This window comes from Gambusia affinis, linkage group LG08 (assembly GCF_019740435.1).
Source record: "Gambusia affinis linkage group LG08, SWU_Gaff_1.0, whole genome shotgun sequence".
Taxonomy (NCBI): domain Eukaryota; kingdom Metazoa; phylum Chordata; class Actinopteri; order Cyprinodontiformes; family Poeciliidae; genus Gambusia; species Gambusia affinis.
This window is the reverse complement of record NC_057875.1, coordinates 22,231,041-22,244,656: the sequence shown is the minus strand read 5'-3', so window position 1 is coordinate 22,244,656 and position 13,616 is coordinate 22,231,041. Positions and strand designations below refer to the sequence as shown.

Sequence of the window (13,616 nt, the reverse complement as noted above, 5' to 3'; positions counted from 1 at the left end):
CCTCCCCAAACCGCCGTCCTCTGCTTCCCTAACAGCCAGCGAGGGAATTCATCCAATTACAATCATCAGCGTGCAATTGGCTGATTAGATCACGGTGGGCTGGCTGGCTGTGTAACAATTTAGCCGAGCCGGTTCAAATCAGATTCCCACCGCACTTCAAAGGCGTGAGACAATCCGTTAGGACAGGGCCACGGGCGCCGAAGGGGAGAGGAGCCGGGCAGCCGGTGGCCGACAGGAGGGTCTGCAGGAAATTCAATCTAGAATGCCATAGCTTTGGAGGTGGGTCAGTCGCCTGTCACTGTCCCCATGCCAACCTGCGCCTCAGCACACACCCGCCCTCACAACCCCACAGTCATGACCTGCCTCCTGGCAGCGGCATAATGAAAAAGATTTTCACATCTTTTATAATGTTTTTTTTTTAATCACATTTTTGGGGTGTGTCAAGGATTTCAGTAAGAAATCTTGCTTATCTTTCCCCCTCAGCTGCTTAGTTGTATTTGTGTGTTTTTGTCGTGGATGCCTCGAGGACCGGGCGATCACCTTGGGAAACGGCGAGCCGAGCAGACCGAGGACACAAAGTGTTACGCGCCTCTTTTCATCTCGCGCCGAGCTGCAGATGTCGCAGCCATCGACTCCACCAGGCTCCGACACGAACCGAGAGAGTAATATTTCATGGACGGGTGTCTCGTTGGTTACACGCCACCCAGAATTTCTGCTGCGATCCCTAACTCTTGTTCGCGCTGTCTGCATCCCTATTTGTATCTCTTCTTTATTGCTGTCTTGCTCCGCTTTTCGTTATGATATATGGCGTGGTTAGTCATCCCCTTCCTCCCGTAACCCCCCAAATCAAATGCCAGGGGTCCACCAGCTGCTCTTTCCGAGGAATGGAGAGGGCCGATCCAAACACGGTGCCACTCACCAATGTCTTTTATCTCTTTACAATAAATAATGCGGATGTCAAGCATGCAAGAAGGGTAATGCCGCAAATACACTCCTATCTGCTGGAGTGAGAAGCGAGGCGGCACTTTGAACTCGACCTTTTCGGTGTCCTGCGCTGTGATGGAGACCAGGGCCTCCATCCCTAATAAAATGATTATTGGTGTTATATTTCTTTACAGAACAAATGCTTTTTGTTTCAGTTCTTTATTTCACTTACATTGAGATTTATTTAAACATTCTTTCAGGCAGAGGGACCAGCCATCCTTCCTGGACAGGGAAGGACCGGGCGTTTCAATTTGAACTGTTTCATTCTGACCTCAGCAGGGTGGAGCAGCAAAGGGAGACAAAGACTGTTACAAAACTCCTGGAGCAAACCATTTTCCATTAAGAGGGGCTCTGAAGAGTTATATTAAGTTAAATTTAATCTTTAATTGACCTTAAGATTAGTCTAGTTCTAATAATTTGCATGCATGTAAATATTTATTGGTACCATTTATTGTTTTGTGTTAGATTAGTGTAAATAATTTCTTGTTTTGTTTTGTCACCCCTTTACCTGGTGTGAGTGTTGGAATTGGCCAAGGTATAAAAACCAGCTGCTTTGTCTCGCTGGAAAAAAAAAAGGGTGTTGGTGTAACTGTGACCTGCAGCTCCAAATGAATCTACCTCGACCACATTGTGTTGCCTCCTTCCTAAACGCAGAGCCTCCGCCGGTCAACGTGACGTACGCCCTGAACGTCAGCGATCGACTAGCAGGTCCATGTGGTTTGTTCAGCTAGTAATGGACCTCAAATTTAAAACATGCAAGCCTCAACCTATAATTCATAGAGAAACCACGTTGTTGTCTCTACATCTAATCTGTCAGGGCCTCCAACTATTAGCATAAAAACAGAGAATTAGTTTTTCTATGGAGATGCTCCGATCTATGCTAGCGATCAAAATTAGCCAATCTTCCACTTGACTGGAGCTGACCAGTGACTGGTGATTCAGAAAATGTAACAATCAGATTTATTATGTGATTAGTAATAACACACACTGCTAAGTTGCACCTGGTTGTGCTGAAAACAACAACACTCTCGCTTGGAAACTATTTCTGAACGAGGAAGAAAGTTGCCTGCTTTCAGGATCAGTCAGGTGTTTAAAAATGGAAGCACAGGAAAGCTATTTAAAATCAAATTAAAGTAGATAACAGAAAGGTTTAACCTTTTCTGAAGAAAACACGCAGAGACTAGTGTTTAAGTAATAAAAGCAGAGATTGAAAATTGGTAACAAATTTTGATCAGTGCATTTAATGGGGTTTCGACCTTGTATATTTATTTCCACATATTTCTGACTACCTTAAAAAGCAACTCGTGCATTTGAGTAAATGTTCTTTAGAAACAGGGATCGACAAGAATGTTGACTCACCTAAGACACTCATGAGTATTATTAATCTGTGACGCTGCACACACACACACCCACGCCCACTCCTACACACACACACACACACACCATTCTTCTTTTGTCCTTAAAAAATATTTTACACTTCAGCGACACCCATTAATGCTGTGGCCTAAACAAATGTAGGTCTTAATATGCAGGTTGTACATAGTTTCAGAAAAAAACATGCATTAGTCAATCTTAACAGTGTATCATAGTTTTACACTTAAAACCGGATTCAATAAACTTTATACTCTTGGTTTTATGTCCACAAAACAAGACAAATAAACAGTATTTCTCTAACTGTGCTGCCAAGCTAAAACCATCTCTTCAATTTGCGGACAGCGAAATACGACATAAATAACGACTGAATACGTAAAAAAGCACCACAAGCCCCATGTTAAGGAAAGTGGAGGATGTGTGATGGTGTGAGCCTAAGTCTCTGGAAACCTTGCTGCAGTCCAGGGCATTTTAAACCATTTGAGGAAATTTCACATAAAAATCTGGTGGATATGAACAGAAAACAGATCATGAATCTCCTTCTGGGACTTGAAACATATGGACAGATCAGCATAGAAAAGTGATTAAGATGAGAATTAATTTCTCATTATTTATTCACTATTTCCAGTACAAATAAGTGAATGAAATGTCCAGCAGATGTAAACAAGTATAGTGGACATCAGCACTGTTCACCTTGTCTTGCTGGATTGTCTGCCATCTCTCTGTATCCCTCATATTGTCATCATTCTTTACTCTCTTAACACTTTCAAAGTGTCACTGTCTCTAACCGTGATTTAAGAGCGTTGCATGGACATCTGTGCATGGTTGCGTGTGCATGTGTGTGTAAGGGGAGTATCTATAAATAAGATTCTTGGGGGTAGCGTGGGGGGGGCGGGGTCACGAGCATTGGATTCAGGCTAATAGTGCAGAGACAGGTGTCTGGGATCACATGTCTCCTGCTGAAAGATCAGGCCTGCCACTCTCGCCAAGGCTGCTGTCACGCACACACACACACACACACACACACACACATCACAGACATATACAAATACAGTAATAGAAGAAGCTCTCTGCACAGCAATGCTCGCTCTGAAGGCCGATAACCCACCGATAAGGTCACAGGAGCGGTGACTTTCCATCCTTTCTGGCCCTAAATCGAACTTAAGAGCCTTTAACTCCAATGCTTAAGCTGTCTCAACACAGTTAACACCACAAGGCCATTAACAGCCAACAGGTGCTACAAAACATTAACAAGAGTATGCTCACTTTACCCCCATCACTTGGGGAGGATTAGACGATGATGTAGGAAATTTTCAACTTCTACGCGATGGGGAACACAACTGAGGACGCAGCATTTAAAGTCTAGACGGATTTGGTCTTAATGCCAATGAAGCAAAATAATAAAACAGACATCAGAAAGGGCTTTACCCAGAATTTGACGAGAAAGAAAGCGTTGTGTGGCCCTTTGTCAAACAGCTCTTTCAGGCCTCCTTTCTTCTCGGGGAACTTGTCGTAGATCTGCCGGATGTCCACGGACTCCAGATAGGCGTCGCTGTAGCTCGGGTTGGACTGTCCGATGTGCACAAACAAGTGCTTGTTGAACTGGAGAGAAAAGAAACATATTGGAGGTCAATAATCCCACAGCGTTGAGTTCCCAGTTCGCGGAAAAACAGCCATGTTCTAAATTACCACATTTTTTGGGACTCTAATGCATCGTGTCTTCGGTAAAGGAAGTAATTAATGTCTGTTCTCCTGTTTCACCTCCTTCCTTAAAGCATCATCACATATCGTGAAACTATAATTTCACAGAAAAAGAACAACTTATATTTACTTTTTTTTTTGCATAACCCTTCTAATGTTTTTAACACTTCACAAGGACGGAGCGTGTTCTTTTTAGGCTTTTTACACAATTTTACCAGGGGTTGCAATAGTAGTGGAGAGCGCTGTGTCTAATTTTTATTATAAAAATGACACGATATGGCTTTAAGAATTTACTTTAAGTAGAAAAATCTCTAGAGAGAGAATTGTAGAATGGGATAAAAAGAAACAAATGACACACTGGCAAAACAAAGTTTGTTTTTGCACGCCATCATATATTAAAAACTACCCTGCTTAATTAAAACTGTGCAATTTTAATTAAGATTTGAGCACTAAAACTACATAACATTACATTAATGTACATTACATTACTCAGCTCAGTTTTTTTTATTTATTTTAGTCACTTTTTGCCTGAGACACTCTCCATAAGGCCACAGACTGAAGAAGGCAGCTGAACTCACAGTCTCCGAGTCCTGAGGTTGCTCCAGGAAGGCGGAAAACTCCAGCATCCGGAGCTTGGAGCTGGCAATACTTCTGCCTTGCCAAGGGGGGGCGCCGGGAGACATGGACAGTCCTGCTGTGCTTTCATAACCTGCAAAACAGTGAGTGTGCAAATGTGCTGCTTGAATGGGACACAGCCAGAACTCGTCAAGACGTTACAAACTGGAGTCATTTTTCGGAGCTTTGTGCAAACGGTGTACGGCGAGCCGAGTCGTCCGGTTCTTGGTGGCATGACGGGCGTCTTTCAGCGCAGCAGAGGAGAGAAGGAGCACCCACCTGTTATCGGGGTCGGGCCTGACGCCTGCATGGCATAACTCTGCTGGGAGAAGGGCTTAATGCTGGGAGGGAGAGACAGACAAGAGAGGGAGAGGCATGTTATGCTGCTTTCTCAGCCCCACGACTCCATCGCATGTACTCACTAATTGGACTAAGAGACCACGAAGAGCAGCCTGGTATACTGAGCACCAGGCAGCTGAGGGGCTCTGTTTGTAATTGCACTGATGCGTTTTGATTTGCTCAGAAAATATTTTTCCTGACTGAAATCTATCTGATGACTATTAAGCAGTGTTGGCATAGATACTTTGAAAAAGTAACTTTAATCGGATTACCGATTACTCCTTTAAAAAGTAACTTAGTTAGATTACTGATTACTTGATTTGGAAAGTAACTAAGTTACATTAAAAGTAAGTTTTTTAGTTACTTTCAGCAGCTGCTAACATCAACGCTCTGCCTCCTGTGAAAATGACATCGATCTTTGCCAAAACTTAATTGTAAGTTATTTTATAATAGTAACATTAACAATGTGTCTCCACTTATATGGTTGAACTGCAGCATCCAGGTAATGATGGGCTAAAAATAAGTGGATGTCAGACAAATTCTGGGGTTTATGTCTGCTAATTTCCACGCCCAAAAAGCTGCAACTCATTAAATTAAACGGAATTGGCGACCGAAACTCAACATAGTTCCCTTTCAGCAACAAAATGCGCTTCTCCCTCGACTTTTTGACATTTCTGTCGCTGCTGATAACTGTCGCATAGAAACGACGGTCACTCAAGAGGTGTGGAGGAAAATAAAATTAAATTACAAAAGAAAATAGTAACGCACAGTAATGCAAAGTGATTTCAATAAGTAACTGTAGTCTGACTACCGGATTTGAAATGGTAGCGCATTAGATTACACACTACTGAAAAAAAAATGGTCCGACGTCAGCAACGCGTTAATCACATCACTGCCATAAAGTTAATAACGTGACAAATCACTGATGGACAGTAAAAAAACGGATACTTACTCCTCATGGCCTCCTGTCTGAGCTGGAATTGTCCCATGCCAGAACTAGGAATAAAAACAAATAAAAGAGAAGAAAATATTTGAAACTTCAAAAGTGATTATTCTGAAGTCATTGTGGTTAATCTGCTTCTTAATGTGATGCAAATTACATTCATATATTTAACAGAAATGTTAAATATAGACATGTTTGGCGCTTTGAGCTGCCATGTTGATGAAATGTGCTGTGCAAATGAGCTTGACTTGACTTTACTACAATGCTGTCAAGTCAGTTTGTGTGTGTGTATAAATGTATGCCCACTGCATGACGATGCCAACACCATGCTTTACAAAGAGAACGTTGTGTTATAGAGTTTAAATTATACACAGGTGGACTTTTTACTAACTGGGCAACTTCTGAAGGCCATTAGTTGGGTTGGATTTTAATGAGTGGTTTTTGGAGTAAAGGCCTCTGAATGCACACTTTTAAGATTTTAACGGATGAACCATGTACTCCCACTTCACACTTATAAGCTTCTTTACTCCTTTATGACTTAAGTTTCAACTCTCCGTCTGGATATATTTTTTTTACTGATTTCAATTATACGCAGTTCTTTAAGTGTCCTGTAAGTACATGAATATTTGGGTGATTAACAGGCTTCTGAAGCACGTGATGCTCATGCAATCATTTGAATCAGTTGTTCTGGAATAGAGGTACATCTAAAACGTCCAGAGTGGGGGTGGCCTGAGGACTGGAACTGAGAAGCACTGGGTTAATTTCACTCTCTGCTACAACGGGAGTGAGATTACCGTAAAAACCCAATATGACCTGGAAAGCGCAACGTCTCCCCTTTCAGAAACCGCTGGAATGTTTCAGACAGCACAAAGTGTGGTGGTATTACGGTATTTCTAATTTGTCTGGATCGTCGCCGGAAAGGTTAAGTTGGTTTGTTGGTAAGCCACAATAAAGTACACTGTAGCATGTATTGTGACAAAATGTAGAAACAGCCAAAGGGTGCACACCTTTGCTTTCAAAAAAAAATCTAAAACATAGTCCACACAAATTCCTACAATAACATGTTTGCATTTAAAAAGAAAAATCTGAAAATCTCTCAAGATAGGAAGTGTCAACTGGATAAAAGATTTATTCAGAAAACTTCAGATAACTAAAATGAATTTACTTAATGTCCAGAAATAAATAAATAAATCCAACGTCTCTGTGTGACTTCAGACTTACTCCACCAGCAGTAGGATAAGCTGGTCTCGAGAGACCCTGAAGAGCCATTTTGTTCTGGAAGGCTGTGGGTGAGATGATCTGAGCAGAGGACATGGTGGCCATGCTCTGGAGGGCTTTGTCTTTGGCAGCCTGGTCCTATAGAGATGGACAAACAGTTCAGCATAAGATAAACAGACCGGAGAACAGCTCTCATCAGCTTAACTTTGAGTAAACATCAGTCCTCTTTCTAACATAGGCACTGCCCTAAAAAGGGAAATGAGAGGCTGAGGCCACCTTGCATCATCCGTGAGTTCCTGCCAGGCGAAGAGCTGGACAGAAGGTAATATTACCATGGAGGGCCTTTGGGTCAAGAGTTAAGTTTATTGCTTTGGCAGGAACGAGCCAGCGATGACAACTAGCTTCTGTTAGAGGTCGTACTGGAAGTCAAGACAGGCATCAGGATGATATGTTGGTACTGGCACCGAAACCGTAAAATACTCTTATCCTCACAAACATTAAGGACAAGCTGGAGACAAAATGTTTTGAGTTTTCAAACGTCCTCCTTCAGCAGTTTCCGAACCGCAGTGGGCTGCAAGCGCCTGCCACCCTGCCCAAATGGGCAAGGCCACACGGTGCATTCTTGTTCCCAGAACTGGCGAACACAAGGGCATAGCTGAAATATGGGGGTTACATGTGGCAGGGATCTCAGTTACACTAAAGGCGTATTTAAAAAGGCCAGCCGCTGGGGCCAACCCTGTGACTGGTGCAGAGCCCTGCCAGCTGAACCCTGGTGGCGGGCGTCCAAGGTGAAGGAGAGGACCGTTGCCTGTCGTGACTGTGAGCATGTAAGTGTATGCGGATGAGTAATGCAAACTGAGAAAGTACTGAAGAGGCAGGGATGTGTGAGCTCTTGGTAAACCGTAGAGGAAAACTTTTATTACCAAGGCTAAAACCTGGAGAGGGAAAATGTCTTTTCGAATAACTTTGAGCTGTTAAAATGGAAAAATTGATGAAAAGCAAATAAAAATTGACTCACGTAGCGTACCTTGAGCTTCACCTGGATCTCTCTGGCCTTCCGTCGGGCAAGAACCTGGATGTGACTGGATACCTGGAAGACAAAGACAACAACAGACAGCACGAAGTGAAGCAGAACCTCACACAAAGGGAATTAACATTAAATTGAAATTAAAGATGCACAGAGACCAGAACTGGACTAATACTGGTGACTAGCCAGCCAGAACTGGCTAGTCACCAGTATTAGTTTTTCCTTTTTCAATTAGCATGCAGACAGACCTTAACTGGTTTTAAGCCAGTAGGGGTCCCTCTACACCCTCATCAGGTTTATTATCTAGATTGAATCCTTTCCTGACCCTTACTGGCTTGTCATCTGCATTCGTTCCCAGTCGAACGTGGTCAGATGACTTCGTAATGCATCAGTCAGTGTCCCATAAATCAGTTCTTCCTTATCAATAATTCAGAAGGTAAGACAACGTTCCAAATTCCTTGCCTTCCCGCTTCCCTCCTCCGTCTAAATCACAGTATTCCCCAGCTTCTTCTTCCTGTCTAACAAGCAGCAGATCCACGAGGCGCTGAAGAAACAACACCGACACATGATCCTATAGCATCTGTGCATTGGGTCCCGGCCCTAAATCAATCATCATCTCTGGCTCTCCGGCCAGGGGGTGGTGGGTGGTGGGGCGGCGGTGGGGTTCCACGGGGGTGTCGGTGCATCACTCAACAGGATTTGCTGCAGCCGCTCAAAAATAGCAGGTTGCAGCAAATGGCACTCAGAGAGAAACTCACCTGCTTCCTGGTCCGTGTCTTCCCCGTGCGAAGTTTGATGTACCTCGCTATCAACTCGTTCCGCCCTGCCGAAACAACAGACACAGTTTTTCCCTAAACAGATTCGACATTTTAGCCGTGGAATCAGCTTCCACTTTCCGTTAAAATTTGTATTTTAAACCTTAAACTAAATGTTAACATAAATAAATAAATAATAAGGTACTTGAATGAAAAGAATAAATAAAGGACATGAAGGAAAATCTTAACTCATTATTAGCTGGATGACAGCCTCCAGCAAAATCCGATGTGCTGCGTATGCAGCTTATTTATATATGCACATATTTATAGACATAGTACAATAGAATAGACTAAATGCATGCCTGATCACACTTCTGAGTGTCTATAATAAGACAAGTGTTTCCTCGTGTAAAGTTATACACTGCCTTGCATAAAGTATTCAGATCCATTGAACTTTTACACATTTCAACCACAAAGTTCGGTGCACTTTACTGAGACTTTTATGTGCTGGAGGGGACATGGCTGTCAAAATGTTTTTAACAAATGAAACTCCTAAATTGTGGAGTGCATTTCCGTTCAGCCTCCCTGAGTGAATACCTTGTGGAAGCTTTGCTTGACATTTTTTTCCCTGACTTGCCACAAATTCTCCTTCAATTGACACAAGGACTTTGATGTCTAATACATAAGGTTCTTAAGCATTGTTAATTTATACACATTAAACAATACATAATAATGTTCTTAAGCATTATTATGCAATAGTGTGTTTGGTGTTGTCCTGCTGAAAGGTGAACATCCTATGAGAGAAATGAATTTTTCTTTCATTGTTGCTCTTTTTTCAGCTCCATCAATATTACCATAGGTTATGTGCAGCTGTCAGTACTGCAGAAAAGCAAACCCACAGCATGAAACGCCTCCACCATGTTTCATAATGGCGATGTGCGGGGATATTTTCATTTGACATACTAATCCACACCACACTTTCTACCAGTAGTGATTTCTACCTGGAAACGTATTTGAAAACCATCTAACATTTTTTTTTCTAATACTTAATGATTGTTTTATGCTTTGTACTGGTGCATCACATCAAATCAAACAAAACTGGTCACAAAATAAAATGGGGGACAAAATAAAATTTAAGGGGTATAAATGCTGCATAAAAATGTATCCAATGTGACAAAAATGAATTATAACAACTTCTCAAACCACAAGAAAAAATTTGTAAAAAATCAAGAAGTACGAAAGCTTTTGCAATGCACCATCCATGTATGGATCATTGTGCAAACACACGCGCAGAAAAGCGTCGTGGCTGTCGAGTGTGTCGGCACCGGACGCTTTAAGTGTAAGTGTATCGTGTTAGTTTATCGCTAAGTATACAGTCTTGTGTGTGAGGGCTTGCATCAGTCTCAGAGTGGCCCCCGGAGCCTTTGCTCAGCTCATATCTCTGCAGTGAGTGTGTGTCTGTGTGCTGCTGACAGACAGGTCACACTGGCGGAGCAGGTGGAGGCTGGGGCCATGCGATCCTCAGACGGGACTCGGGACAGACGGGACAGAGGCCAGGAACGGGGAGGCCCAGCACGGTGAAGCAACTGGTTTGTGTTTCTAGGTTTATAGAATATCCCCTTTTCAATCATAAATCTTCCCCAAATTTGTCATTCATAATGGCAATAATTAAACACACCCGATCGAATTAAATAACCTCTGAACAAAGAAAAGGTCTCACAAGCGTTTGCGTCACCTCCTAAACACGGTCACTTCTCACTTGGCACCACATGGCCACGAGTTAACACATGGGACAGTCACGTCACGCACTTTGGGAAGGATTTCACATTTTCTCCAACATACTAACGCTTCGGCCAGACCTCGCACTTCCCGCAATGCAATCAGAGGAAACCAGACGCCCGCTCTAGACCCCATCAGGCATTTTGTCAACCAATAAAAGTGATCAGATTTTGGACGGAATGCAGAGCGACATTTCTCCCTGGTGCGCATGTGAACCCAAACAACTCCAGGAGAAATTTCCACATAGAAAGCCGGCTTGTGTTTACGTTGAAGAAAACTGGTGACTGTCTTTGAGTGCTGCAGTGAAGAGGCAGCATAAAACTCTACACAGGTTTCTCTGCTTAACTTATCAATATATCACAATTCTGTGTTTTACATGATATATTGTCAAACTGTCTGCTTGAATTTTGTATTTTTAACATGAAAAAAAAAATTAAACCTTTTTTTTTGTTTGCTTTCTAAAAGTTGGGACTTTGCGCACCTTGTTTGCATCGCCTTCAGTCTGCCCAAACCTTTCTGCACAATGAGGCGACATGCTATTTACAGCTAACTACATTCAGAGATGTGCATTAGCCGCTGTCTGTTGAAATAATATGCAATCATAAACAGCGGAACCTGAACCTGGCACATGATCTCGTGATATTAAAATGCCACAATATTTCATGTCAAAGTGAGGCCTGTCCGGCGAAGCACTATCGAGTCGCTGCATCTGTCTATGCTGTTATCGTAAGATCAAGATCTCAAGGCCACTGCTTTAACCTTGACACTCTTGTGTATTTCTGAAAATAAAAATGAAGTAGTTCGATTTATAGTGAGTGGCAGAGAATCTCGGTTGCATCGTCATTATATAATTATTATATTATCATTACTATAATCGTTGAAGAATTCCTTGACGATTTGAATTTGTGCTCTGTAAAAAATAAAATAAAATGTGACAGACGAGGTACAAAGGACAGCTGCAAATTTGCAAGACTATTTTTTGGTCAGACGTGCAGCTCTCTGGTTTTGAAGCCCTTTGTGAATTACAGTGGCACCTAAAGTGATCCAATGTTATCTGCAAATTGGGTTTATTGGAAAGGATACAAACTAGACTCCGTGTAAGTGATATTACAATTGGTTTCTCTCGAATTAGCACAATATGCCCCTTATAATGAATACTACAACCTCAAAATTATTCAAACTCTTCAGGACTAACATGTTTAGTACTTAGCAGAGCACCTTTCTGCTGATTCATAACTAGTCACCAACTTCTGAGGCTGCCAGTTCGTTGATGTTCCTGGTTTTCTGTGCCGTTTCAACTGCCTTTTGCAGATCTCGTCAGAGAATTTCAATAGAGTTAAAGTTGTAACGGTCTCGAAGATTTTGGCCTATTGTGAATTGTTGCAATTCAAGCCACACCACTTTGGCTCGTGCATGAGCATTAGACGCCGTGTGGTTTCTGAGGAAACCAGTGAGTCAACATATTTGAATTCTGTGCTCTTGATTCGCTCCTGTCCATTGAGTTTGATTGGGCCATTGGTATTTTGATTGGGCAACTGAATAATATTGAATTTCTTAAGAAATCTAATTTGCACCAATGGTTGAATCGCTCTAATACGGTTGGCCTCCATTTAGCTGGTACAAAAATTGCGCAATCTGTTACTAAATCAGGCCCAAAAGAATTATACACTCACATTTCCAAAGAAATTGCTTTTGTGTGAAGCTTTTGTGGACTAAAGGGAAATCTGAAAGGCTGAGCCCCATATAGACAGTTTCTGACACATTTCTGCTCCAGTTGCTGTATTCTTTCTGTTCTGATCTTATTTTCTTTTCAGGGACGTAATATAACCGTTCAGTGTTTATCAGGAGGTGAACTTTTCTCAAATGATTGTTTGAGCCCCTAACTACATATTTCTTTAATTGCTTGGGGATTAAGAAAGTGTTCCACATTTCCTGACAATAAAAGTCTTAAAAAGCAGAAAAGAGAACATTTGTCAAAACTGCTCACAGTACCCGACCTCAAATTAATGTGCAGAAGACATTTTCCCTCTGGGAATTATCTTCACTTGCGCAATGTCTGTGCAACAGGACATTTCAAAGCAGCAGCGACAGGAGCTTCAAGTCTCTGTTGGTGAACAAACCATGTAAAAAACAAAAAAAAGAAGGGGGAACCAATATTTAAAATAAATCCTATCTTATTTTGTGGATTTAAAAACACATTTCTGAAGCGAACGTACTGTTCCACTTGACTGACCTGCCAAAAATATTTCACAAATTGGTATAAGAAACCAACGCTGGAACCTTTTTCATACGTTACCATGAATGAGTTTTTAAAAAAATATTCCACCACCAGCTGAGCAAAGGACAAACTGCTTTCATCAGTGTGACAGTATGCCTTTCCAAAGTGATCAGGTTCACATTTCAAGCATTAAACAACTTGGGAAGTCAAAGACGCTTTGCCTGATGCACTCGTATCAGATGCCCTACCACTCCTAGTGTGAGTGCTTGACTCTTCAAAAATACCCTCCAACACACCCATGAGATCAGAGAGGCGACTCAGTCACACAACGATGAGATCATGATATCCAAATCGGGGCGCACAGACACAGAAGTCGGTCCCGCCAAAGCTGTAGGAAAGTTCTACCGTTACAAGTTGTTCCACAGCTTGATGTTGTTTATTGCGCCGCCTAGAGTCATTCCTGGAGGGGGGATATGATTCTGTAAAAATTTCTTGGAGACCCATGAAAAGTCCAGGTTTTCCCGAGTTCAAAGCTATCTTCATGTCCTTTCGACTGAGAAGAGCGAAAGAATGAGACATTTCCAATAGTTTCATCACGACGTGATCAAAAAGAGCAGGTGTGCACCACTGTCTCTTGGTAAAGCAGGAAAGCGATGCCATAACTGC

General features: G+C 42.1%; 1 protein-coding gene across 1 annotated transcript in view; it reads right to left on the bottom strand.

Moving 5' to 3' along the window:
* The window catches only part of LOC122835743 (transcriptional enhancer factor TEF-3-like), a 40,818-nt gene that overhangs the window by 6,346 nt on the left and 20,856 nt on the right, over window positions 1-13,616 (bottom strand). Inside the window, exons 3-9 of the mRNA XM_044125037.1 lie at window positions 8,957-9,021; window positions 8,190-8,261; window positions 7,175-7,309; window positions 5,963-6,006; window positions 4,951-5,012; window positions 4,635-4,765; window positions 3,784-3,957 (exon numbers count right to left, since the gene is read on the bottom strand). Coding sequence (XP_043980972.1) covers window positions 3,784-3,957; window positions 4,635-4,765; window positions 4,951-5,012; window positions 5,963-6,006; window positions 7,175-7,309; window positions 8,190-8,261; window positions 8,957-9,021 — 683 coding nt within the window. The remainder of the gene's footprint in view (window positions 1-3,783; window positions 3,958-4,634; window positions 4,766-4,950; window positions 5,013-5,962; window positions 6,007-7,174; window positions 7,310-8,189; window positions 8,262-8,956; window positions 9,022-13,616) is intronic.